Source organism: Eptesicus fuscus, chromosome 4, assembly GCF_027574615.1.
Source record: "Eptesicus fuscus isolate TK198812 chromosome 4, DD_ASM_mEF_20220401, whole genome shotgun sequence".
Lineage (NCBI taxonomy): Eukaryota > Metazoa > Chordata > Mammalia > Chiroptera > Vespertilionidae > Eptesicus > Eptesicus fuscus.
In genome coordinates, this window is record NC_072476.1 from 19,496,922 (window position 1) to 19,523,931 (window position 27,010).

Below are 27,010 nucleotides of genomic sequence, written 5' to 3' on the forward strand. Positions count from 1 at the left end.
GCCTGCAGACTGAAGGGTCCTGGGTTTGATTCCAGTCAAGGGCACATGCCCAGGTTGTGGGCTCCATCCCCAGTAGGGGGCATGCAGGAGGCAGCCAATCAATGATTCTCTCTCATCATTGATGTTTCTGTCTCTCCCTCTCACTTCCTCCCTGAAATCAATAAAAATGTATTTTAAAAAAACAAACAAACAAAAAACATCACCTCCTGCAGGAAGCCTTCCCTGACCCCAGGGCTGTCGGTAGCCCCTCTTCTAGCCTTCTACAGCCCCCTGTCTTCTTCTGCAGCGGCCTTGTCACAAATTACAAATGTAATGGTCACTTGTTTGGTCTCCCCCACTAAACAGGAGCTGCTCGTGAATCTTGCCCATCTCTGTAGTCTCCTTTGCCAAGCACATGGTCCAGTGTGGAGGAAAGTGCCGCAGAAATGCTTGAATAAAAAGTCTGAGACAGCAAGGAGGACAGTGGGCGTAAAGGGTTCTATCTACAAAGCTGTTTTCTTCCACTGACTGGCCTATCTCAAGGGGAGGATCCAGGTTGGATATTAGCAGAGAGAATATTTCCCATCCAAGAAGGGCCTTGAAGGCCAAGCTCAGAGCCACTGACCACAAGAGCTCCCTGAAGTTTAGCCAGCATCTGGGGATGCCTGTGTGGCACCCACATATGCCTTCTCTAGTGGCATTAGCAATATTAAAGCCCAGGGGGTTTAACACTTGAGGAAAACTCTCTAGCCGATGTTCTCTCCCAGGTGGAACCCCCCTTCCACTCCTCCCCTACCCAAGAAGGGAGAATTTCCTGGGCCAAGATTTGCTCTCTAGAATACCCACATGCACTTTTCTGATGACGTATCTTAAAGAGGAAATCCAAGGGAAGATTTGGCCTTGTCTTCTAGAACTTCTATTCAGAGGAAGAAAGGAGACATGTGCCTACACGACCCATGCAGAGAAAAATCACCTCATTTGCTTCTCATAGGATGCCTATGAAGTAAGTGTTGCGTCCATTTTTCAGATAAGGAGACTGAGGCTCAGAAAGGTCTCCCAGAGCAGGGATATCTCTACCCTCTCCATGCCTATAGCCCAGTACCTGGCGCCTAGCCAGCAGGCAAATACTGGGTGGAAAGACTCTTGGAAGAATAAAAAGAAGGAAGGGAAAGACAGGACCTTGATCTAAGTCCAGGTCGGTTGACCACATCCAGTGAAGGGGCCCAGAACATAGAAATTATTGGGCGGGGGGGGGGGGGCGGGCGGGAGCGGGTACACATGGGCTCCTCAAGACCAGGATATCTCCATCTTCTGCTGCTGAGCTGCAGGAAGGAGGGAGCTGTGCTGAAAGTCATTCTGTGTTAGACTATCTTGCATAGTGAAGAGCTTAGGTATTCAAATCTTTTCTTGGAAATCTCAAGTATTCCATTCGGCTGCCACAGAGTTAGGTAACTTTATTTACTCATGCTAAACAGGGCCATTTTCAGAGAGGAAATTATGCAATGTACTATGCAAATGTGGCATTCCGGGGAGAGTGAGTGTAGAGATAAGTGTGGTCACCAATGCATTATAAAGATCAGATCGCAGTACCTCTGGTGGCAGGCTGTGTCACTTGATAAGGGGATATGCAAGGCTCTACTTGGAATTGCTGCTCATTTGGATTCTGTTTCTGGTAATTGTGTTTTCACCGAGTTGTCTATCTGTGAACTTTGTTTAGTGCGAAGAAGGAACAAGGAATAGAGCCTTTGCAAGTTGCCCATCCTTATGTAGATCTGAGCAGTCAGAGGGAGGCACCCCACACATGTCTGGACGTGTGGCAATAAGAAAAGTTAAATTCTCATTCTTAGTTCTCCCAAGAAGAGAATTTCTTGAAATTTTCCAAGAGGGAAAAATGAAGACATGTGACGGGTTTTCTTGGTTGCTTTGTGAAAATTGGTCACACTATTTTACCAGTCATAGTGCCTCGTGCAAGAGGAAGGAAATAGTCGTGGAAAACCCCTCCTGGAAGCAGGTGGCGCTGAGCTGAAGCCCAGCACTGTCCCCAAGCCTTGGACTCCTGGCCTGAAAATCATTCCCTCACATGTATCAACCCACCTTCTCCCTCCCCCCCCCCCCCCCCCCCCCCCCCCCCCCTCTCTCTCTCTGTTTCTCTTTTTGGTGCATTGCAAAGTAAATTGCAGACATCAGTACCCTTATCCCTAAATACATCAGCATGCATATCATGAAGTAGAGCCATAAAGTCATTTGTCTTTTTATTACCCTGTTCCACAGATGAGATGACCTAAGCGAAGTCAACACAACTAGAGAGCAACGAGCTACAGCTCAGCCCCAGGCAGCCAGCACTCAGGCCTGGTGGGCGACTGTTCCCTGCATGGCTCCCTGCGTTTAGAGCTGTGATTGCAGGTGGGGCGGTGGAGTTGGAATGTGTTAGGAGACCATCGAGCTCTGGGTAGAGGCAGGTGGACAGGAGGCTGAGGAGAGGAGTGGCAGCTGTTGAGGTAGCCTGGTGATCCTGGTTGAAATCTTGGAACTGAGCACTAGGTCAGTTTCCCTGGGTGACTGCATTTCAGCCCATAGCCTAATATCTGTATCCCCACTTGCTACTCCCCTTGCAAATCCTAGGAACAACACTGGTACATTTTTTATCTTTATTCTTGGAGGGACTGGACTCTATGCCTGGCAGTAGAAGTGTGGCAAAACTCTCCATCCAGGAAATCTTTCACTTTACACCTGCCCTGGTGCTGTGCTGGGAAGGAAGGCTTTAGGGAGCTTCAAAGAAGACAAAGTAATTGATTGCTACTTGCAGCAAATAACCCATAAGCTGTTGCTGGGTTGATGGAGAAATGGTTACTTAATTTTCTTCAAAGGATTGATTTGACAGTCAGGAGAAGCAGCCACCCTAATTGAGTGCATGATTCACACCCTGAATGGGAACAAACGGATCTCTTCCTTGTTTTGACTTCTGAATGTTCTGGGCCATACGTGGAGTCTCCCCCATTAGTCAGGCCCGAGGAGATCTGGGAGTCGCTCATACAAGCCCATTCTCCTGTGCTGGGTCTGTAGAATTTACCTGGTTCCCTGTCACCCAGCTCCACTGTGTTGCATTTGAATCAGCACAAGACTTGCAAGCACTCAGGGTAGCTCCCAAGGAAACGTATGTAACTTACTTACGCCCTGAAGGGCTATCATTTCATTCTTGTAGTAGGTATTGATAGAGTAGTGACGTTTGGGAGATGGATTGCACTTTCCCACTGGGCTTCTGATTGACTGCCTTGTACTGATGTGCCTGCCTCTCCCTCTCCACACCCCACCCCCACCTCCACCCCAGAGAGCCAGCGATGCCGACGCTTCATCAGTCACTTCCCATCTTTGCATTACTGGCCAGTTAAGGCCTCTCCCCTCAGCTGTGTTCTGTCATCGGGGAGCCAGGCCAGGCCTGGAGTCTTGGAACTGAGCACAAGGCCACAGAGCACCTTCTCTGTCTCCCACACTAATTCCCGGTGTTGGGCAGCTCCAAAGCGCCACCACCTGTGCACTGGTCTGAAAGCTCTGTGCGGGCTGCCCGGTCCATAGGTGATGCTGGAGGGAGCACCAAGTGCCCGGCGAAAGGGGAACCTTGCCAAGGGCAGCCCAGGAGCATTCAGGTGGCTTCACACCACCAGCCACCATGAGATCAAGACCTCTCGGGCCTGCCTGTTGAGAGCTTGTTTCATGTGACTGTCCCCCTACCAGAACCAGCCAACCGGGGTCGAGGGTGTCCCCGTCTGAGGTAAACGAGGGTCAGCCCCCTCTCTGGCCCCATCCAGAGGACTAGAACCCAGGTTACAATAGGCTTGCTCAGGATGGTGTGAAGGTCACACGTGTTGTGTGTCCCTGGGGAAGTTGTGTGTCCCTGGGGAAGTTGCTTGCTGCAGCCTGTGTCCTCTGGAACCAGTGCATCCACCTCATAAGATCCCGAACTTGCCTAGTGGGAGCTCAGCACCTGGCACACAGGAGCATTCGGTAAAGGTCAGCGTGGTGTCAGCAGCAGTCATAAACTGTGGGGGGCAGGGCCGGGGCCCCCTTTCCAAAACCCCAGCCCTGACAGTCTTTCAGTAGGTGGCTTCAGAGAACCAAAGCCCTGGATGGCTCTGAATCCCCGCAGCACAGGGCCACCAACTCCAGCAAAGTCAGTCATCCCATTGCCTTAGGTCACCCTGGGAGGGCCCGCAGGCCACTGCAGTCTCACTAGTGCCTGGCACACGTGCAGGTGCTGGAGCAGGGACTCAACCTGCTCTTGGATGCAAGGAGGGGTGGGGACCACATGTTCCTTGTAAGTAGAGCCACGTGCCTTTCTGCTTCCTGGTCTCCTGTCAGCTGTAAAGTCTCCTTGTGGGCCTGGTCTTAGAACCCCACCCACAATGAGCCTGCCTTTCTCAGGCAATCAGTGCACCCTGTTCCTGGACCCACCTGACCCCTGATTAACAATGCGTGCCTGAAGGACAAGGTCTACCGTGGTGGTATTCTAAGAATTTGGCCCTAAGGCCCACGGTATTAGATTTCAAAGCACTGGAACTCTCTTGGCCTTGAAACCTCACTGTAGGGATAAAGACTTCAATTCTAAATGTGTGCGGAGCCACCAATGCCAAGAATTAAATTATGCTATTGGCACCCATATTTTATTACGAAGGGATCATTTAAATGCAGCAAGAGTCAATCAGCCCCAGTTATTGCTCAGTAATGAGCTGCACTGTCAGAAGGAGCTGTGGAGGAAGGCTGCAGCCAGGGGGCTGTAAGGACAGCTGGTGGAGAAGTCCTTTGCCTCAAAGCCAGAGAGGACCAGAAGATATTAGCATCCCTTCATCCAGTGACAGTACTTCTACATCTGCCACTGCCCAGGCCCCCTCCTGGGGTCGCGGCAGTGAAGAAGACAGGCCAAGGCAATGCCTTCTGGGGGCTTACATTAGGCAGAGAACAGGCCTCAACCAGGAAGGAGGGAGTGAATGGGATCATGAAACTGGTTGGCACTGGGGTGCAGTAGGGCTGAGATAGGTGCATGAGGTGGAGAGTAACTGTGTGGGTGGGGCAACCACAGATGAAAGGTTGGGGGGGTACTATATAGCTTAGCTCACTGTCCATGACCCCACAGGAGTTCTGAGGAATAACCCAAAGCCATGATTCACTTTCTCCCTCTGTGGAACCTTGCTTAGTCTGGAGCCTACATTCAGAAAGCATGACTTCACCTCAGCAGAACTGTCTGACTAGAGTCCTGGCTCCTGAGAGTCAGGGCATTCCGAGCAGTCACCACTGCCGATGAAGACCACAGGGCTTGTGTTTGTCATGCCCATCGGCATTCCTCTGGGCATAACCCCAGGCCTCTCTCAGATTCCCTCAACGGTCCTGCGGGGGGTTAGGTATTAGTGTTACATGTGAGGACCCTGAGACTCGGAGGGGGGTGGCTTGTCCAGGATCACACCGTTTTTAATGGCACAGCTGGGTTTTGAACCCAGGTCTCCATGGCCCCAAAGCCCAAGATACTTTGCCAGGCCAAGTTGCTCTGATTCTACACTGCATAGTAACGTGGCCCTTTCGTGCTTTTTGCTTTTCTCCTCCTCTTTCCCAGCATCTTAAACTTTGATTGGGAAATGGCTATCCTCCTTTTCCTTCATTCTGCTAAACCCTGAAGGACCTTTTGCACATCCGAAATGGTCAGCTCCGGGCCGTTTGTCCAGGCCCATCTTCCACGCTGTGGTGTGCAGCCCCTGATGGTGCTGAAAGAATTTCAGAATTTTATGCCTGGGTAAGCAGTAAACTACATTAAATTATAGTAAATCACTGTTGAAACTCTATTTCTAAGTAACAAATCATCTTAAAATTGAGTGACTTAAAACAACTACAGTCATTCATTTTGCTCACATTTCTATAATTAACCCAGGGCTCAGTGGGATTAGGTCCTCACTGCTCCACGTGTGTCTTCTGGAGTGGCCCAGCTGGGGACGAGAGGATCACTCGCTGGGAGCTGCAGGTTGAGCTGGCTGTCGGGCTGGGGCCTGGCTTTTCTTGGGGTGCTCCCTAGCTGCTTGAGCTTCTCACAGCATGGCGGATAGGTTCTAAGAGCATTTTTTATAGCGTTGCCCAGAAATCATATAGGATCACTTCCACTGTACTCTGTTGGTCTAGGCCCGTGGTCAGCAAACTGCAGCTCACGAGCCACATGCGGCTCTTTGGCCCCTTGAGTGTGACTCTTCCACAAAATACCACGGCCTGGGCTAGTCTATTTTGAAGAAGTGGTGTGAGAAGAAGTTTAAGTTTAAAAAATTTGGCTCTCAAAAGAAATTTCAATCGTTGTACTGTTGATGTTTGGTTCTGTTGACTAATGAGTTTGCCAACCACTGGTCTAGGCAATGATAGAGACCCACTCAGGTTCACAGAGAAAAGACCCCACCACTTGATGGGAAGGGGTCAAGGTCTCACTGTAAGAAGAGCTTGTAAGGTGGGAGTCTTTGCTGTGGCCATCTTTGGGAAGTATAATCCATTTCAGTGCCACTCCTTCTATTACATTAAGGAGAAAGTCTCAGATTGGTACTAGTTTGTCTTAGAACTTCCCTAACTCATGGGTCTCCCATTTTGCCCAAAGAGTGTTCTTTAGGCTGTAAGTTAATCACGTTGTATTTCATTCTGTTTTCATGGTCACCCTATCATAAGGACTTCTGGTTTTTCATCCATGGCAATGATATGAAGTTTCCTTTTATTTTAAGAGAAAAACTAAGTGCAAGTTCTTTACTGGTATAGAATTACTCTCACATGCATAGAAGAATAAGAATGTTCCATCAGCTAGGAAGCTGTTGAATCACCTAGTTATCCTGATAGTGGGAGCGGGTATGGCTCTGAAAAAGAGTGAGGAGGGTCTCTGTGTGCTGATGGGTCACCAAGACTCATGGCCGAGTGGCAGAAGCATAACCAGAGGGAGTGACATTCCACCATTTGGAAAGGCAAGGTGGAGAGAATGTAGCTACATGTACACTCGAGACATAGTGGATGGAAGACTTGACACCCACTGTAAAAAAGAATGCATTCCTTTTAAAATGGAAACATATGAATGTGTTATCTATTCAAAGAGATTGGTAAGCTTAATATTTTCAAATAAAATAAAATGGTGGCCCAGCCAGCATGGCTCAATGGTTGAGCGTCGACCTATGAACCGGGAGGTCACAGTTCAATTCCAGGCTGGATCATATACATGGGTTTTGGACCCAATTCCCAGTGTGGGGCATGCAGGAGGCAGGCCATCAATGATTCTCTCTCCCCTCCTCTCTGAAATCAATAACAATATTTTTAAAAATAAATAAATAAAATGGCAAATCTCGCCTTTTAAATAAAAGAAAGGCAGTGCCTAGGAGTAGGAGGGACATGTCACCTCTCCCTGGACTGTGATGGAGACATTGTCATCCCACCTGCTCTGTCCCTGGGGTACCCAGATGGAGACTTGGTCTGCATGGTGTTTTGTGATCCCTAGTTCCAGTGTCCGCCAGCCCCTGAGCCCCTTGTGGCAGGGTCACGCCTCATTCTTTGGAGCCTGCTTTCCTAGTGCAGCACCTGACACCCACATGCTTGTTGAAATGGGTGCCAGAGTTCTTAGCTTGCATGCCTGGCCAGATTGAAAACATGCACACCTGTGTACCAAGAGGTGCTGTGGGAAAGCTGTCGGCTTGCCATCGCCCTTTCGGGATGATTGTCACCACCGTGGGGATCAGGCAGAGCCGGCTGGCCGACAGCATGGCCTGCTGCTGCCGCCCCCACTTGGCTGGGCCCCACGAGGAACTGAGCCCTTTGTGTCTGAGTCTGGAAAGAGATGAACTTGTCTCTTTATTTAATCTTAAATACACAAATAACATGCCTCTTTTCCCTTTAAAACATCAGAGCATTGTGTTAACTGAAATGACCTTGACCCTGCACCCTGAATCCCACCTCCCCCACTACAATAGGTAATCACTGTGCACCCGCCAGACATTTTCTTACATTTTCCTTTTACATCTGTATGCTTGAACCCCTAGAAAATATTCAGTTTCTTTTTGTGTGGTTTAATTTTACACGAATTGTGTCACACTGCATGTGTCAGGCTGCAAATTGCTTTTTCCACTCAACAGTATGTTCTTGAAATACCTGGAGATCTAACTCGTTCCTTGCCGTTGCCATCTGGCTTTGCACTGAATGACTGAATGTACACTTTTTTTAAAGGCTTTCCTCTATTACTGGATATTACACACCCAAATCCTGCCATCAGCATTCTTGTTCGTGTCTCTTGGCCCACAAGTGTGTTTCTCTTGGGAACTTACCAATTGGAGGGTCATATTGTGTGAAACTTTCAGTTTTAACAAATAATGCTAATTTGCCCTTCAAAGTGACTATGTTAATTGATTCTCATACCAGCAGCGTTTGAGAATCTCAGTTTTTCTTTGTCCTCACCAGTACTTGATGTCATCAGACATTTTTGTTTTTGCCAATCTCATGGGTAGAAGATGGTATCTTGTTTGAATGTTTCCTGACTTCTCATGAGGGTGAGCACCTTTGTGTGTGAGTGATGGCTGTCCCCATTCTCTCATCTGTGCATTGCCTATGGGAGCCCTCATAGTACCTGCTTTATTCATCTTTTGCCTCTTAGAGGTAATTTGCATATATTTCCCCTGGTCTGTTATGCATAAAATCATAAAGTCATTTGCTATACATGAGTTAAATTTTAATTTTGATGGCGTTAGTTTAGCAGTCTTACATTTATTTATTTGTATGTATTGATTCTTATTTCTTTATAAAGAAATTATTTCCTTCCCCTGAGGTCATATGGCTAGTCTCCTGTGTTGTCTTCTGACAATTCTCTGTAATTTTCTTTTCAATAGAGTCCTAGGCCTGTCCCCTTTTTTATTTTTTATTTTTTTTTTAAATATATTTTATTGATTTTTTACAGAGAGGAAGGGGAGGGATAGAGAGCTAGAGAGAGATAGAAACACCAATGATGAGAGGAGAATCAGTTGATTGGCTGCCTCCTGCCTCCTGCACACCCCCCACTGGGGATCGAGCCCACAACCCAGGCCTATGCCCTTGACTGGAATTGAACCTGGGACCCTTCAGTCCGTAGGCCAGTGCTCTATCCACTGAGCCAAATCAGCCAGGACACCTGTTCCCTTTTGAAGTGGGGTTGGTGGGAGAAGGACCCAGAGATTCAGGTGGGCAGTGCTGGTGTATGGAGGACCTGTCACCTGCACTGGCCTCCCCTGGCCACAGGCCACTCCTGAGAGGCAGGCTCATGAGGCTGCCAATGTACCCTGACAGAGTTGCCTGTCTCCTGGTACCTCAGCCCCGGCATGGCTCCCTGGCTCAGAGCAACATTCCCAGGTGCCTGCATGAAGGCTGCCGGCAAAGGGCAGACTCTGGGCAGAATTGGGTTCCATTTAGCACCTCTCTCCTGGGTCCTCCTTTGCCTAAGACATCATGGCCACCCAAAGGTGACCAGACAGCCCCTGACCCCCAGGATAGAGCAGCGAGGGCCAGGGTGTTGAAGGTGTTCCCTGAAATTACACCGCAGAGGACCACAAACGCGTCCCCAACCAGCATCTCCTTTCTTCTGAGGATTGGACGCCCTTCTCTTTAGTCCTCGGAAGCCACTGTGTTTCTCTTTAAGTGCCCCACAGGTTCTGAAAAGCCAGGGCTCCCTCCCACTCTGAGCGGTCCTGTCTCATGGTGACAGTTGCTTTTAGTTTTCTTATGAAATTTCTCACAGGGCTTTGATGCCTCAATTGCATTGCTGAAAGTTGTTCCGCTTTGGGGTTTAGTTCTTCCTTTTTTTGTTCTCTGTGGCAGAGGTGGTAGGTCTTTTTCCCCCGAAGCCCCTGAGGCTTCTGGGCTTTATGAGGGGGTTGCCTGCTGACAAACCCCACTGTCATTGCACCCCACTGATAAAAGAGGGCAGTTGTCCTGTTTAGAGGGGAGAGAAGGGAGGAGAGAAAGGGAAAAAAGGAAAGGAAAAGCATGCTCTATACACTTAGTTTTGTTTCCTATTTTTAAAAAGTAAAAGATTCCCATTGAAGAACATGCCTTAAGTATTTAGTAAAGAAAATAAACTCTACCTACCACAAAGAATCTGTATAATAAAAGCCTAAGTGACCCTTACGGCAGAACGACAAGAACAACCGATTGCTATGATGCGCATTGACCACCAGAGGGCAGATGGTCAACGCAGGAGCTGCCCCCTGGTGGTCAGTGCGCTCCCACAGGGGGAGCACCTCTCAGCCAGAAGCTGGGCCCATGGCTGGCGAGCGCAGCGGTGGTGGCGGGAGTAAGGAGTAGGGAGCAGGCGGACGGTAAGGAGTGAGGAGTCCAGGACTGTGAGAGGGCACAGGCTGGGCTGAGAGGCGCACGCCCCACCCCCTCAACCCTCGGTGCATGAATTTTGTGCACTGGGCCTCTAGTATGTTTATAAGAATGAAAATGATGACTTACACTTCTGATAATATAGATGTCTTCCAGTGTGGAACCAGAAATTCTGGAGAAAATAATTTTTAGAAATCTTTTAAAATACTTGGCTGGACTGTGGGAAAGGGAGGAAACTTCTTGCCCTACATCAGTGATGGGCAACCTTTTGAGCTTGGTGTGTCAAACTTCGCCAAAAAACTGAGCATAACTCGGGTAGTGTGTCACTTTGAGGAAAAAACATTATTTTGCAAATGTTTCATCCTCAGGAGCAGCAAATGTTTCATCCTAGGCATGCGTCCGCCTTAGCGGCCGCATGTCATCAGAAATGGCTACATGTGTCAGTGCTGACACACATGTCATAGGTTCGCCATCACTGCCCTAGATAGTAAGAAAGTGCAGCCCAGAGAGCTAAGCCTGTCTGGTGCTGGTGTTTGCCCTGGGAGCCTCTGGCATATGCTGGGAAGAACAGACAGAAACTCAAGGCCTGGAAAAGCCGAGAAGGTGGATTGGAAGACATTCATCCCCATGAAGCCACAATCCCAGATAGATTCTGCTCTCAGAGGATTAAACTGAAGTGTGCATGGGGGTGAGGGAGGTGCCTGAAAGAGAGGAGAAATTTATCTGCCATCCCTTAGACCAGTGGTCGGCAAACTGCGGTTCGCGAGCCACATGCGGCTCTTTGGCCCCTTGAGTGTGGCTCTTCCACAAAATACCATGGCCTGGGCCATGAGTCTATTTTGAAGAAGTGGCGTTAGAAGAAGTTTAAGTTTAAAAAATTTGGCTCTCAAAAGAAATTTCAATCGTTGTACTGTTGATATTTGGCTCTGTTGACTAATGAGTTTGCCGACGACTGCTTTAGACCTAAATGAAAAGTGAAATGGGAGGAGGGAAACTTGGTGAATACTTGAGCCCAAGTTTGTTATCACATGTTTTTGGGGCCAGAATTTATACCATCTGTGTCACCTCCACTCCTCTACCACCACTAAATTTAAGCTGAATATTAGGTTACAGTGCTCCTGATAGAAATTATCAGGGTAGGGGTCTACAGCTTGGATGTAGTTATACACAACTGTAAATTTACTAAAATGCAAACTGAGTGCTTAAAATGGGTAAATTTTATGATATAAAATTTTATCTCAAAGCTGTGTGTAAAAAAAACACCTACCAGTCTTCTAATCAGAGACTTCTTTTAGCATTTTAGTATATTTCTCTGCACTTGTGTTTTTTGTAGGGATATCTTTTTTTAATATATCAAAATCATAGTAAGAATATTTTCACCCTCTTTTTCATTTAAAATTTTAATGTCTTTTCCAATGTCACTGCAAGTATTTGTAAAGAGGGTATTTTACTTGGATTTTTAATATGTATTTCAAATGTGTATCTTGAATACTTTCTTACTTTAAGATAATTTCAAGCAAAACAGTTATGTATAGAGAAAAAAATTAAAGTTCTTTCATTGATATTTCCCCTCCCCCACCAATCACACACACACTCCTACCTCCAGTTCTCACTTCCCTCCCCATAGGTAACCACTGCTCACAGTTTGGTTAAACATAATTTTTAAATGGGTGTATAATTTTCCATGTGCTGGGGAACAGTCATACTCAAAATGTTCCCCTATTTGGGGACATTTAGGTTGTTTCCTTGTTTGGCTGTTTCTTTTTAGACATGTAGCGGAGGATTCCATTGGGGGGAACTCGAGCAGGCCAGAGAGTGAATGGTCCTGGTGATTTCATTGTCATCAGAATAGGCACTAAATTAGACATCGAATTTGGAGATAACTTTCAAGTAAGAGAAAGGACCCCGCATACACTGAGGACCCCGTTCTAAGTTTTTTACCTGCTTTTTCTCATTTAATGCACCGAACATCTCATAAGAGGGGACATGGTTTCCATCGTCCGGATGGAAAACCATGGTTCAGCGGGGCCAGGTGCCTCCCCAGGATCACACACCATCTAGTGCGGAGCTCAGCTCTTCACTGCCAGACACCAACTTGAGGGCTTGGTGGTCCTGTTCCTTTGCTTCTTCACTTAATTTAGGCAAACACCATCACAGTGGTCCACAAGGAAGCGCTGAAATGTTCCCGAGAGTTTCGGTTTATTTTTTCAGCTCCAGTCTGCAGTCTGCACACCTGAAGTGTAGTAAACATTGCACTATTGCCGTGTGTACTTTATATCAGGCCTCACAGATAGTGCCCTGAGAGGGATGGACATTATTCCCATTTTCAGACGAGGACTCTGAAGCCCAGACAGGTGAAGAAAGTTGCCCAGGGTGACTCAGAGGAAGGACTCAGACCCAGGAGTGCGTGATTTCAAGCCTGGACTCTGACCACTGAACTCTGCTGCCCAACAGAGCATGAGTCAGCTTGAGTCTCCATCAGGCTGGGAAGCCAGACTGCGCCTCATTCTGCTCTGTCTCCCTCCTCGCAGACAACAGCGACCTGATCGCGTGCACGGTGATCACCAAGGATGGCGGCATGGTCCAGCGATTCCTGGCTGTCGATATTTACCAGATGAGTTTGGTGGAGCCCGACGTGTCCAGGCTTGGCTGGGGAGTGGTCAAGTTCGCGGGCCTCCTGCAGGTACGACGGCTGAGAACTGCAGAAGCTCTTCTCCGTTGACTGTACAAACACGCACGAGTGTCATCTTTATAGTTAATTTCTAATGGCACCAGGACCACATGAACAGGCTGTCATTGAAAAAAATGAAAATATCTCACAGATACAGGTCAGGTCCCAAACCCAATTCTTACACTCCTCTCCTCCCATTACCAGTAATCCTTCCAGATCTGGTCTCTGCCAAATGCATATATAAATATAACTCCATGTTTTTTAAAATTGTGTACATATACTTGGGAGGGGGTATGTGTGTGTATTTTTTATAGTGTCACGTTGAATGGAGTCTAAACTTTGCTTTTTTTCACTTAACATATATCTTGGAGAACTAACCATGTTAGTAAATGCAGACTTACTGGAATTCTTTTCATTGCCGCCTGGCCATACCAAGGCATGGTTACCAGTGCCCTGCGGCTGTTTCTAGCTTTTTACCTGTACAGGGTTGCCTTGAACAGAATTGATCTTCCTTCCTTGTGCACTGGGGCAGGGGTTTCCCTAGGCAGACTCCAAGAAGTTCATAGACACCGCCACATTTTTGTCTGAAATGATTGTTTACACTGGCAGTGTGTAACAGTTCCTTTCTCCCCACCCCTGTCCAGCAGAGCTAGGCTCCGGATTGCCAAAAGCCAAGTTGGGGCTTGGGTTTCCTCCATGTTTGTCTCTATGATAGGTTACTAATGCCAGCTGGTTCATTGAATGAAACGTAGAACTGGAAGAGTCGAAAACAGCCTTCTGGCTCACATCCCCGTCAGACCCCAGTCCCTGAATGCCCAGTGCACTCTGACAGGCCTGGGGCTTGCCCTGCTCTGAGGCAGGTCGTTTCCTTGCTGGACAGGCCTGGCTGCTGGCAAGGCCTTGCTCAGGCTGACCCACATCCGCCTCTCCACAAATGTGACCTGCTGGCAGCGTGCCGCTCTCCAAGAGAACCACCCACGTGTTTAAAGATGCTGTTGCAACCTTTTCCCCAACCTCCTCTTTTTCAAGATCTTTCTATATAAAAAATGTCTTTTGCCAAGGGTGATGTGAGAAAGAACTATATGAAGAATCTTTTATTTATAAAAAGACTTCCATGTAAGTGGTTGTCCATTAGGTGACTTAGTGCTTCTTATTTATCTAGGCTTGTGATCAATTTCCTTTAGAATTTAGTGTTAGGAAAGTGTTTTTCTCCCTCGAAGGATTAATACATGTCCTCCATCAGACAATGAAAGCCACATAAACCTTTTCTTTTGGTCGTCTTCCAATAGCCACTATTTGTCAGGTCGTTACTGTGTGCCAAACTCTCCGTCTTAAATGTGTAATATCTCATCTAATCCCACAGCAACATTTCCATGTAGGTATTATTTCCAAAGAGCCCATGCCAGCTTTAATGCTATGGACAGCAACCATCTTAATGAGCCTTTTCCAGCACTTTCCCGCCTCCCGTAGCATGTCTGGCGTTCCTGTCTAGCTCCTGTCTCAGGCTTTTATCTTAAATCACCTCAAACCTTTGTGGGAAGCAGATTCTTTACACGGAATCCATCCTGAGGTTTTAGATTGGATTTATCCTTAATTACACTTGCTATGTGTGAGTTCCTTCTCCAGCTTTCAAACACAGTGTTCTTCAAATGCCTGCTAAGTGACCCTCCCTTCTTTCTCCGAGTTAGTTTTTCCTTTAGGAACCAGAGATTCTTCAGAGACATACAAATGGGTGCTAATGATGCCCCCTTATTAAGAGAAACCAGGAAGAAATTGGTTTGTAGATGAGTCAACAAATCTAATATCGTGCCAGATGGCATAGAAAATTTGGGTTGTTATCACTGGCTTCTCAGAAGTAAGAATTTTGGAGTTTGACTGTTGGGTTCCCTTGAAGAGGCTGACTCAAGTCCTCTTGTGGATGGTACCACCCCACAACCAGCATCGCTCCTGGTGAACGCTCTGTGCTTCCCACGCTGTCTTCTCTTGCTAGGCTGATCTGGTTTGTGTCCTTCCTTGACTGTCTTAGACTTGGGATGGTCTCCTTCAGGGCAAAAGCAAAGTTGAAATTGGGGGCGGGGGCCACTTGCAGATGAGACAGGGATCCCACAGCTTCTGAGCAGTCACCCTCCTGAACCTAATGAAGCATTTTCTTTCACCTCCTCCTCCTGCAGGACATGCAGGTGACTGGTGTGGAAGATGACAGCCGTGCCCTAAATATCACCATCCACAAGCCTGCCTCCAGCCCCCACTCAAAGCCCTTCCCCATCCTCCAGGCCACCTTTGTCTTCTCGGACCACATCCGCTGCATCATCGCCAAGCAGCGCCTGGCCAAGGGCCGCATCCAGGCGAGGCGCATGAAGATGCAGAGGATAGCTGGTGAGTGCTTGGTCCTGGTGCAGAGTCCTCTGAGCTGTCAGTGTAGTTCTCACATTGACCTTGAGAACCCCCGTAACTCCTCCAGAAAAGGGCACACACGGTTCAGGAGTTAATTGTGTTTTGGTGAGAGAATGGAGAATCTGCTCAGAATTTCCCATTTCCTACGTACTTGATTTCTAGAGAGTTTCTAGGGCCTTGTGGAAGAGAAGGAGAGCTCTCCCGACCAGGGCAGAGGCCATGAACAGGCAGGCGTCAGTGGGTCAACTGTTCTCACTCCTGCACGTGGATATTCTCTAGCTTACATTAATAAAGTGCTTCGACGTTCCTGTACCACATTTTATTCTTAAGACAACCCTTGAGATTAGTAGGGCCTGTTCTGCCCATTTTATAGATGAGTAAACTGAGGCTCGGTGACTTGCCCAACATCACACAGGCAACTATTTGGAAGAACCCAAACACAGAACTTCTTACTCTATTGCCCATCCATTCCCAGCTCTCATGAGAGTTCGCCCTGCTTAGTGAGGAGCCAGGACCCAGTTCTGAAATCAGAAGTCCTTTTACATTTCACAGGGATATGGAGAATTTGTGAGGAGACCCCCTGCTGCCCAGGGTTGGGAATGCCCCAGCTTAGATATAAAAGCACTGAGATGAGGGCGTTCCAGTTGTCAGGGTGGAAGGCATGGTGTTTTCCTTGGGGAAAAGAAGTGCTATCAATTACTAAAATTATAAAGTCTTTCTCAAGACACTAGCGCCTTTCTGTTCAAGCGCTGATGTTCATTCTGGTGTGGTCTCTGGGAGGCTTTCCAGCCCACGGGGGGAGGAAGAGAGCTTTCTTTACCTAAAAATAAAGACGCAGAGGGCGGGGTTTCTGGCCGTTGTGGATTGTTATTTCCTGCACATGCCTCGTTGATTTGTGCAAGTCTGCATCCCATATAGTCCTCGTCTTATTTCTCACTTAGCTGAAACTTGGCCTGCAAAATCATTACAGAAGCATTTGTAATGTGCAAAGTGACTTAAATCACTCAGTCCTTTCTTTCAAGATTTATTTTCAGAGGCTTTTTTTTTTTTTAATGTAAAGCAGTTTCTCACAGCTGCCATGAAGGCTAAATATTTCATTTGAAAATTGAGAATTATGCCGTAAAGTGGCTGTGAGAACTAACGCCTTGAGTATTTCTTCAATTGATTTTTAAAAGCCCCTCCAAATTGCTATATCATGAGATTTGTTTATAGAAGGAAGGAAGCAACTGTGGCAGATAAACACACACTCGTAAATACACACATACACATGTGTGTATCTTCTCTCTCACACAGTCTTCCCCGTGCGCACACATATGTGAACTTTTAGGGCAGAATTGGCCCCATTTGCTGTGGGATCTGAAACTGTACCTCTGGCTAAGCCTTGGCCTGTCTGGGTGGAAACCAGGAAACCTAGGTGGGACCTGACCCTGCACCCATTCCTGAACCCCTCGCCAGCTGTGTTTTGAGGTTCAGGCTGGACCTGTGGTTGTCACACTGGTTTCCCCAGCTTGAGGCTGCCAGTTGCCTGCTTGCATCGCCCAAGGGATGTGCCTGGCAGGGCCTGGCCACTCCAGCTACAACCACCCTACCCAGAGTCTCCGCACCTAGACTTTCTCCCGTGCACTGAGCATGACCATGGGTTTGTTTGAACGTAGCCCTCCTGGACCTTCCGATCCAGCCGACCACTGAAGTCCTGGGATTCGGACTCGGCTCCTCTTCCTCCCAGCACCTGCCTTTCCGATTCTACGACCAGTGCCGCCGAGGCAGCAGTGACCCCACAGTGCAGCGCTCTGTGTTCGCGTCCGTGGACAAGGTGCCAGGTGAGCCGGCCCCACCCCGCACCACCACTTGTCCCCCTCCTGGGGGTCCAGGGCTTTCCCTCTATTGAGCCTGTGTACGCTGCTTCTCCCTTCTTAGAAATCCAGCCAGTTGGAAGCACCAGATAAATTTCTTAGAATTTATCAGAGTGTAGCACAGTATTAAACACAAGCCACAGAAAGAAATCTTGGCTTTCTCTTTGGTGTTCTTCCGCCTGGCTTTGGTTTTCCAGAGATTTGTTGGGGATGTGGAAGGACTTCTCAGAATTAAGAAAGAAGTTTCTTGGAAATACTTAGATGACTAGTAATGAGGTTGTGGGAGAGTAATTTCCTTCTCCATGTAGGGTGACTAGAAAGAGATAGTGTATGGGTCCCTGCTACAAACCCCCTAAAGAAGTGAGACTTGAGAAGAGGGCCCCGCCAGCCATGGGCAGCTGCCAGTGTCTCCTGTCTGGGAGCCTCTCTAACCACTTTCACCAAAGCTCATCCCCTCTCCCAAAAAGGAAGCATGAATAGAAAGTTCAAGGTCGCCTTGGTGGAGCAGGAAGAACTGCTTCTCCAGAAGGGTAGGCCCTCCCCTTTCTGTTCTGACACTTCTGATTTAAGTAATTCCCTATGCACCCCCATCCCTCGAAAGAGAGCTTTGCTCTTCATTGAAAAACCTCAGAAAATGGGCCCTATGGCCCCTGCAACTGAACCTCCCCACATTTAGGGTTTCGAGCTTCAATCACAAATGTTGAAAAATGTTTTCAAAAGCAGTTATCGATTTAAGAAAAAACTCAGCCATAAGGACCTGTCCAAAGTCAGGGTCCTTGTTTCCCTTCTACCCCATTCTGTTTTCATTCTTTGATTTGCTTGATTTATTTTGGAAATATATATACTGTAAGCATATGATATTTGAAAATCCAAACAAGGCATGATAAAATGAAAAATAAGTCTACTTGGCCCTAGAAACTTCTAACACTTTTAACAATTTCTTTACATATCCTTTCAGAAATGTTTCTTTATATGTCATATGTATGTCTTTGCTTATCTGTTTTTACACCGGGATTATATCGTATATGTGATTCTGCCGGGCTGTTTTACTTTTAATAAGACAGTGTTACATGTTAGCACTTATAAATCGACTTCATGCTTGTTAACTGTTAGTATTTTTGATGCAGAGGGACCAACAACATCTTTTGTAACATTTGGTATTGGTGCCATTTGGGTCGTCTCCAGTATTGAGCTCTTGCAGTGAGTGTCACCTTGCACCTGCTCGGGGTATCTGTGCAATTGTGCAAACCTCACGTGTCTGGGATACATTCCCAGCAATGGACCTGCCATCAAAGGGGAGGCCTTCATCCTGATACATGTAGTCGCAGCGTGCGTTCTAGGAAAAAAAAGTACACCAGTTCACGCTTCCACCCAAGCCAGGGCTGTTTCCATTCTTAAAACCAGTCTTAGGCTACGAGGCGGATGGTAGCACTGCCTGTTTTCATTTGTGAAACGGCAGATGATTCCGCCTGCTCTGGGGTCTGAGGGATTCTTTGTTACACATTCTCCAGGTTGCTTCATGTTCCTTAGAGGTAATCGCTACGCAAATATAAGTGATGACCATGAGTCTAGGTTAACTAAGTATAGATTAGCCTGGTAAAAAAATATCATTTCTTCCTTCCTCTCTCACTCTCTTCTTTTTACACACAGCTGTCATTTTATTATAAATTTATAAGCACCCCTTTGTAACTTTTTATTGAGATATAGTTGATATATATAACATTATATTAGTTAAAAAGTCATTTCTTTAGGGTCATTGAAGCGTCTTTCAGCTCAGGCTCTAATGGGTTAAGGAAAAATGCTCTGGGCTTATTTCCGCTCCTTCCTTTCTGAATCGGAGTGTAAGTAAATAAATAGAGGCAAATGTCACATTCTTCAGCATCTGCATAATCATCTCTCTGTTTGCAGCAGGCTCTACATGACTTATTGCTTACTTCTCCCACCCTGCTGGAGCCCAGGGTTACTGTAGGGTCATCCAGTGCTGGGGTGTGGCCAGGTCTACAGTGGCCTGCCTGGCAGAGGGGTCGGCACAGCGTCCTATTGCTGGTCCCAGGGTTGGGTATGTGAGGTTGAGCCAGGGGAATTGGCAAATCAAAGGTAGTTGCTCAAAAGCAGCCATCCATCCCTTGGCTGTGTCTCTCCCCTGGAAGTGCCACTCAGGTATGGGCTGGGGTAGGGACTTGCTCACAGATGTGCTTTCCAGGTCGATTATTCTGGGCCTTTGGTTACAGAGGCCTCGCACCCCTCCTACCTTGGCCTGGGCTAGAGATGTGACCTAAAGAGAAAGTCGAAACCATTGAGACTCAGAGAGGGAGGGGAGCTCTCCCTGGCTCCCACCCTCCTCATCATCTGCTGTCTCAGTAGTCAGCCCAGCATCTCAGAATCATCTGAATCCTGCTCTTTCCTCTCCCACACCCACTGGCCTCCTCTGCTTATAGAATATGCCACACTTTCTCGTCCCCTCCCAGCCACCAGCATCTCTTCCTAGATCATGGCAACAGCATCCTCAGTATCTCTGGCTTTCGGTCTCATCCCCTTCTTCCCATTCAGCTAGAGGGATTTTTCTAGAACAGAAATCAAATCCAAGCTCCTGCCTGCAACCCTCCAGTGGCTTCCAGTTGCACTTAGAACAAAATCCAGATCTCTCACTCTGATCCTATGATCACTGTGTGGTTGGCTCCAGCTGGCCTCTCACAGACGCAGCTCCTCCACCCATGGTCAAATGCCATCCCCACTGCTCCTCTAAGTCAGCACTTACCAAAATTTCAGCCTCCACAGGACCCCTTATACTCTTAAAAAATATTGAGGAATCCAAAGAGCTTTGGTTTATATGGATTATATCTATTGGTATTTTAAGATTATAAATTAAAACTGAAATGCTTTTTAAGTACTTATCTGGCTTTATAGAAGGCAGTTGGATTCTCGTGCCTGCTCCTGCTTTCTATGCATGCATTATGTGGCCTCTGGAAAACTCCTCTGTGTATTCCTGGGAGTATGGAAATAAAAGGAAAATGCTGTCTTGTTATTTTTATGAAAGTAGTTCTGACCCTGGGAGGCCCCCCATCCCAAGGTTTCCCAGACCACACTTTGAGAACCACTACTCTGTTTTAAGTCACTGAACTTTCTCCTGCCTCAGGGCCTTTGCATTGGATATCCTTTTCCAGATCTGTGTGGCTGCCTCCTACTAATTACTCAGGCCTCAGTCTCCTCAGAGAGGCCTTTTCTGATCATACCCTCCCCCAGAAAGGTTTTTCCATCACATTAGCCTGGTTTATTTTCTCTGTGACCCTGAGTTCCTTATCTGGCTGACATATCTGCGTAACTGTCTATGGTCTTTCCTCCCCCATGGAAAATGTCACTGCCAAGGGGACCGGATCTGTCCTGCCCCCACTGTATCTCAGCGCCTAGCACTGTGCCTGCATTCACTAGTTGTTGAATGAAGAATGAGCACAACCTTGGCACAGTTCCCACCTAATGCCTTCTCCTTGTGTGAACACCCGGAAGATGAGGAAATTCGTTCTGGGACCCTAGACATTGGGTAGTTTACTCTGTGGCACTTTGACGAGGAAACCAAGATTTCAGAAGATTGTAAGAGGATTCCTCTGCTTAATTTCCATCAAACAAAGTGAATGAGATGTGCGTCCCGAGAGGGCCGGTACACTGGATGGTAGATTTGGGTCAGTTGCACATCAACTGAATTTCACTGCCCTCACCTTTGTCAGAGGTTTGCAGAAGCCAAAGAGTGGGCTGGAGGGAGGCATCAGAAGCACAGCCCAGATTGGCCTCCGAAGCTGTGGCCCATGAGCCCAGCACTTTGCTGGGTCCCTTGCCACAGGCTGCACTGTTGCAGACTCCCAGGCTGGGTGGGGTCCTCACTCTGGCCACCTGCCTCGAGGTGACTGCTGGACGAGCCACTGCTGTCATGACGCATCTTCTAGTTCTATCTGCAGGCCCAAGTAATTGTCACAGAGCAGTTTGTCTCCCCTTTAGAAGCTATAAATGATTATATTTGATGAAAATATGCCTTTCATTTCCTTAGAAGAGATATTAAAGTAGAATATAAATCAGGGCTAATAGACAACTAGCCACTTTGATATATTTTTCTTCTTCCATTTGGCTTGGAAAGAAATCACAATTTCTATTTATTAGCTGGTTTTATGTTGATGGCTCTTGCCCCACAGAATGGTTGGCTTCACAAGGGCAGAAGCCTGTGTGCGTGCCTGGCCTGGGGGATGGGGGGACAGTGGTGACCCATGTATTGGGGTGGCAGGGAGGACTGGTTCTGGAGTCTGGCTTTGAGGTGCAGGTCTCCATGGTTAGTGCCTCAAGACCCGTCCCACTGACCCACCGTGACAGCTGATTGCCAGAAACTGTCATTGGGGGTGGGGGGAGGAGTGAATTTCCAAATGAGCCACCAGGGCAGTCTCTCCATGAACTGAGCAGACCAGCAGACCCAGAGCAGAAGCCCAGTCAGAGGGCCAGGGCCCTGGCCTCCCAGAGCAGCCTCAGCCCACTCCTGGGCTCCTTCTGGCCAAGAGGCTGCTCCCAGGTGTTCACTTGGTGGCAGAGTGGCGAGCAGAACATCACCGTCTCTCTCGTTCGGGTCCTTCCTGGACCCTTCCTAATTCTTATCTAAATAGAAGGGCTCTACAGCCCAGAGGGCATTGTGGGATTTGAGTGGGACAGTTAAGCAGGTTGACACCCACAGGTCCTCACTGATGGGGACTTAATGACATGACCTTGTTTATCATGAGCCATGCCCCACCAGCCTTTCAGCTCCAGTGACAGTGCTTAAAATCCCTAGCACCTCCTGTCCCCAGCTCCGCTCCATGGCCCATTGGCCCTCTTTCCACTATCAGCACCTCTCTCCCCTCCTCCTCTCTCCACTCTCTGCATAATACAACCCAGCATTTCAGCTGCATCAGCTTTCTGTCTGCGCCTCATAGGGGCCAAGCACATCGACTTCTGTCCTCACACTTCCCTGAGACTGGTTCCTTCTCGGCATTCAGGCCTCTGCTCAGATACCTCGTCAGGGGCTTTCCCTGGGGCCCCAACCCACCCCAGGCCCTCCCTGTGCAGCAGCTGATTTTTATCTTTTAAATTGAGATGAAATTCACATAACCTAACTGTTTGAAAGTATGCAATTCAGTGCCATTTAGTGCGTTCACAATCTTGTGCCACCATCACCTCTACTAGTTCTGAAGCATTTTTATCGCCCCCAAATAAAACTCCGTACCATTAAACAGTCACTCTCATTTCCTCTTTTCCCTAGCCTCTGGCTCCCGCTAGTCTGCTTTCTGTGTCTATGGATTTACCTATTCTGGATATTTCATATAAATCATACAGTAGGTGGCTCTTTGTGTCTAGCTTCTTTCACTTAGCATCATCTTTTTAAGGTTCATTTATGTTGTAGTAGGTATCAGCGCTTCATTCCTTTTCATGGCTAAATATTATTCCATTGTGTGGATGTACCACTTAAATTCACCCAGTCCTTCACCCATTGATGGACATTGGGTTCTTTCCACCTTTTGGCAAGTGTTATTAGTGCTGCTATGAGTGTGTGTACAGGTTTTTGTTGGAGCATCTGTTTTCAGTTCTTTGGGGTATCTACCTAGGAGTGGAATTGCTGGGTCAGATGGTAATACAACTTTTTGAGGAACTATTTTCTCACCGTCTTCAGAGCCCTTATCATGAGTGAAGCTGTCCCATTTGTCTTCCCATCTCCGTCACAGTCCTGCACGAGCATGGAAGGTGCTGGGGCCCTGGCCCTCCTGCCCTTGAGTGTTGACAGTGAGTGAGCAGTGCTGAGGACTAGCCATGGCGGGTGGAGATGAGGATTGGCGGAAGGAGGCTGGGCCGGATGAATTGTTCTGTGTCTCAGGCTGTAATCCCCTGCAGCAGGGGTGGCACCGTCTTGTTCATGCCTGGGTCTGGCACCTGTACCAGTTGGTGGTGGCTCGGGGTGCCATCTGCAGAGTCAAACTTAACCACTTCTTGTCCCAGCTTCTTGTCCTACTGAGTCTCTGGGCCAACATTTAAATCAGTGAGCACAGGAGGAGAGCCGTGCCTTCCACAGGTGTTACTTTCTCAAAGGTGAGCAACCCACCCTATAGGTCACTGACCCAGAACACTTAGTAGTTCTGTGGAAAGGCAGTGGCAGTCCCAGCGCCAGCCTTGACAGTTGAGTAACTAAAGAAGAATGCAAAGATTACAGTGTGCCTGGAGCCAGCCGAGCTGACCACAAAGCCTCGGACTGACATCTAAAAAAGAGCAAAGAAAATCAATGTTTAATTCATAGACCTCAGTTCTGACTTCACCCCTGGGCATAACGCTCTAGGTGCTGATGCCATCTCATGGCAGCATTTCCCAGAAACTAATTTTTTAGGCCTATTCTTTTTCTTGTTTCCAGTTATAAAATTGGAGCCAGTTCTCTCCTTCCAGCTCCCCAAGGCAAAAAGATACCCTTTCTTTAGTCACACGGGAAGGAGAGCTTGCCTGCACCTTCCTCCAGTCTCCCCACTCCCTGGTAATCCCTCCCAGCCTCCCCTCCCTGGTTAGAAACTCCGCCCACTGGGGGTGGGGGTGGGGGGAAGGTGAGTTACAGAAACTTTTTTTTTTTTTTTAGTAAAATGTATTGAACTAGAAGGGTATCTGATATCTGGTCCTTCTTCACATACAAAAACAGAAAATAGTAAAATCTTTCTTCTGAGTGAGGCTTTGAATTCAGGTCTGTCTGTTCAGACCCTGATCCCTTACCAACTTGCCTTTTAATTCCTGACTCACTTTTGATGCATCTGAAGTGAGTTCTTACCACCTGAGGCCTCACTGGTATGAGGCAAAACCATGTCGTTGGCTCTGCCCCTAGACATGTTTTGGCTAGAAAAGTCATGTATTTCTGTGAGTGTGCGGTGTAGTTGACCAGAAAAATTAGCTGTGCCAGGTGCTTTGTATGCATTCGTTCTCTGAACAGTGCTGACAGCTGGTATCAGCTGCCCCACTCTACAAATAAGAAACTGAGGCTCAGACCAAGGCCACAGGGCCAAAGCGAGGCCAGCTGAGATCCGTGCCTCCACTTCCTGCCTCTAAATCCCATTTGTTTCAAGACTGGCATTGGTCATGGCTGAGCAGCTTCACGGGACGGTTCTGCCACCTGCCTCTGCATGTCAGAGGTAGACAGGGGACACTCAGGGAAGCCCTGTCATAGAGCGTTTCCCCTTTTCGTCCTCTGTATGATATACTCACACATTCCCAAGTCCTCGTTCTCCAAGCCCACCTCCATTGGATGAGGGACAAACCTGCCAGGCAGTGATGCAGAAAGACACTCAATTCCCACAGCCACCACTTCCCAACCAGGCTAAAGGTCACAGTCACGTAAAGGCCGATCCCCAGGTTTCTGGCTTGTCATAAACAAAAAGCAGAAATGAGACTTCAGAATCCTGCCTGTGCAAAAGCAGCAGGATTTAAGCTTCTTTCAAAGCTTTCTGGCAATTGTCTCTAAGAGATCAGCCTTCAGGTGGTTAGGTCAGGGTGTGGGGACCAATCCCACTCAGAAGTCAGTCCTGAGCTGAGTCCATGGGTCCCTGCTTGCCAGACCTCTTCTCAGAGCACCCAGGGCAGCCTTGACGAGAGAGTCTGAGGACATGGAGCACACTGCCCGGCAGGAGCCTCCTACTGAATCAGGGCCCACAAGGTTTCCTCACTTGGAACATGTCCCCAAAGACACTTTCCCAATAGAGACGCTAGCACTTGTTGTCTGAGGAGCCATCCCCTTGCGAAACACAGCACACAGCAGGCAGAGCCAACCATCGTGCCCCAGACAACTTTTCCTGGGGGGTGGAGACAGGGAGGAGAACAGAGTTCCTAGGAATTGAATGTTGCCTCACTTCTCAGGGTCATTACCCACTTCAGACCATTGAAGTGACTGCGTGCCCCTGGCCTCAGAGAGCAGGGAACACCCCCAGATTCCTCATGGAGAGCTGTGCAGGAGGTTGTGGGAAGAGATCAAAACCCCAGCTTCATTCTTGCCTTTGGGCCTCGGTTATGCCTTGGAATGCTCTGTAGGCTCGGGCGGAGATGTGCCAGAGCGAGTGTGCACGCCTGTCCCTGCCTCCGGGAAGCACTGTCTGTCAGTTCTCATCTCTGAATTTCGTAGTCCCACTCGGGTACATTTATTGCAGGACAATTGGTAAAGATAGAAAAGCACCAAGGAGAGCGAAAGCACTGGATCTCACACCCTGCGGTACCCATAAAGTAAACTCCGGTGTCCTTGGTCATTGTGCTTCCTGTTCATCCTTTGTGGGGCTTCTTTTCTCAGCAGCAGGGTGTTGCCCAGGTGAGAGCCGGCAGAGGGAGATGGCTTAGCACAGCCCTGTAGTGCACAGTCCAGTTCAGGTCCTGGCCCCAACTTTAACTTGTTCCATGGCCTTGGGCCAGATGGTTTACCCCTCTGGGCCTGTTTATTTAGTAGGGAAATAAATAAGAAGAGAGGACAGTGCATAGCAGTGCCAGTGTACTTAACACTACTGAATTATATACTAAAATATCATTAATATGGTAAATATTATGTGTATTTTACCACAATTTGAAAAAAGTGAGAATGAATATGTCACCTACCTACCTCATTAGGCTGTTCAAGTTAATTCACATAAGTGCCTTCACACATGTGCAGCAGGCAATAAAGGTTGGCAGCCCTCAGTGTTTTTTATTGTCATTATTAGTCAGGGCTGACCCAGGAACCCCCAATTATAGGTTCCCTTTCTGCACATTAAATAAGTTTGCACAGAGTTAATAATCCAATAGCCCTGTCTGCTGTAACTAACAGAGACCCTGGAGTTGTACAGATTTGATCATTTCAGGAACGCTTTCTCCCGAAGCTGATAAAACAGGGCAGAATCTGCCTCCTGCAGATGGGCCATGAGAATTGTGATGTATGATCTGCCTGAGGGTCCACAGCTCCTAGAGGCAGAGCCAGGGCCAGAGAAGAACAGAGATCTGTCCCCTACAGCCCCCAGCATACACCCGATCACCCGTAATACTGACTTCCTTCTCCACACCCGCCTGAGCTGGGCGCTTCCCGCTGAACCTTACAATAGTCCTGAGAGGCCAGCGCCATTCCTTAGTCTGCAGACCGGGAAACCTGAGCTCAGAAAGGGGGAGCCCCTGGCCCAGTGCCGCACAGGTGGCCAGCCTGGGATTTGCACCAGGCCACACCTGCTTTCCGCTCCACGAGCCACAGTGTCCTCAGTCCTGCAGAGCATTTGGTGGCAGAACACCGCAAATGATTGCTGTATCCCCTTCGTTGTATGAACCAGGAGCACGAAAACTAGCAGAGAACGTGGCTGTGTTCGGTGGATGCAAGTCTCTGCATCTAAAGAAAAAGTCCGTAATGTTATTTGAAGAAACATGAGCCTCTTTCCATTGATGTTTATTTTTTGTTGCTGAGTCATTTGTTTTATCAACTGTAAGTTCTCATTAGCAAATACGTGTTAACAAATGCCAAGGATTGATGACTCATTTGTGGGATAAAACCCAGAAACAGAAAACGCTAGCCCTTAATTTTATCTGTGAGTTAGAAAAAGACCGCCTTGGTTTAATTTTTGCCTTAAAATAATTCTGACTACCTCAAGGAACCCCAGGGTCCCCCCAGAACAAAACTTGAGAATCACTTTATCACTTCACAAGAACCAGTCATACTGCCTACCTTGGCATCCAAGAGAAGGAGACACAAGTGGCATTGCTAAGTGTGCAGACGGCTAGAGTGTTGTTAATC

The 27,010-nt window shown here is 47.8% G+C and overlaps 1 protein-coding gene across 3 annotated transcripts in view; it reads left to right on the plus strand.

The window, feature by feature from the left end:
* CLEC16A (C-type lectin domain containing 16A) overlaps positions 1 to 27,010 on the plus strand; it is a 215,959-nt gene that overhangs the window by 149,387 nt on the left and 39,562 nt on the right. For all 3 annotated transcript variants that reach the window (XM_028145526.2, XM_054714725.1, XM_028145530.2), the window contains 3 exons: positions 12,855 to 13,006; positions 15,166 to 15,370; positions 17,044 to 17,208. In XM_028145526.2, the coding sequence (XP_028001327.2) occupies positions 12,855 to 13,006; positions 15,166 to 15,370; positions 17,044 to 17,208 (522 nt within the window). The remainder of the gene's footprint in view (positions 1 to 12,854; positions 13,007 to 15,165; positions 15,371 to 17,043; positions 17,209 to 27,010) is intronic.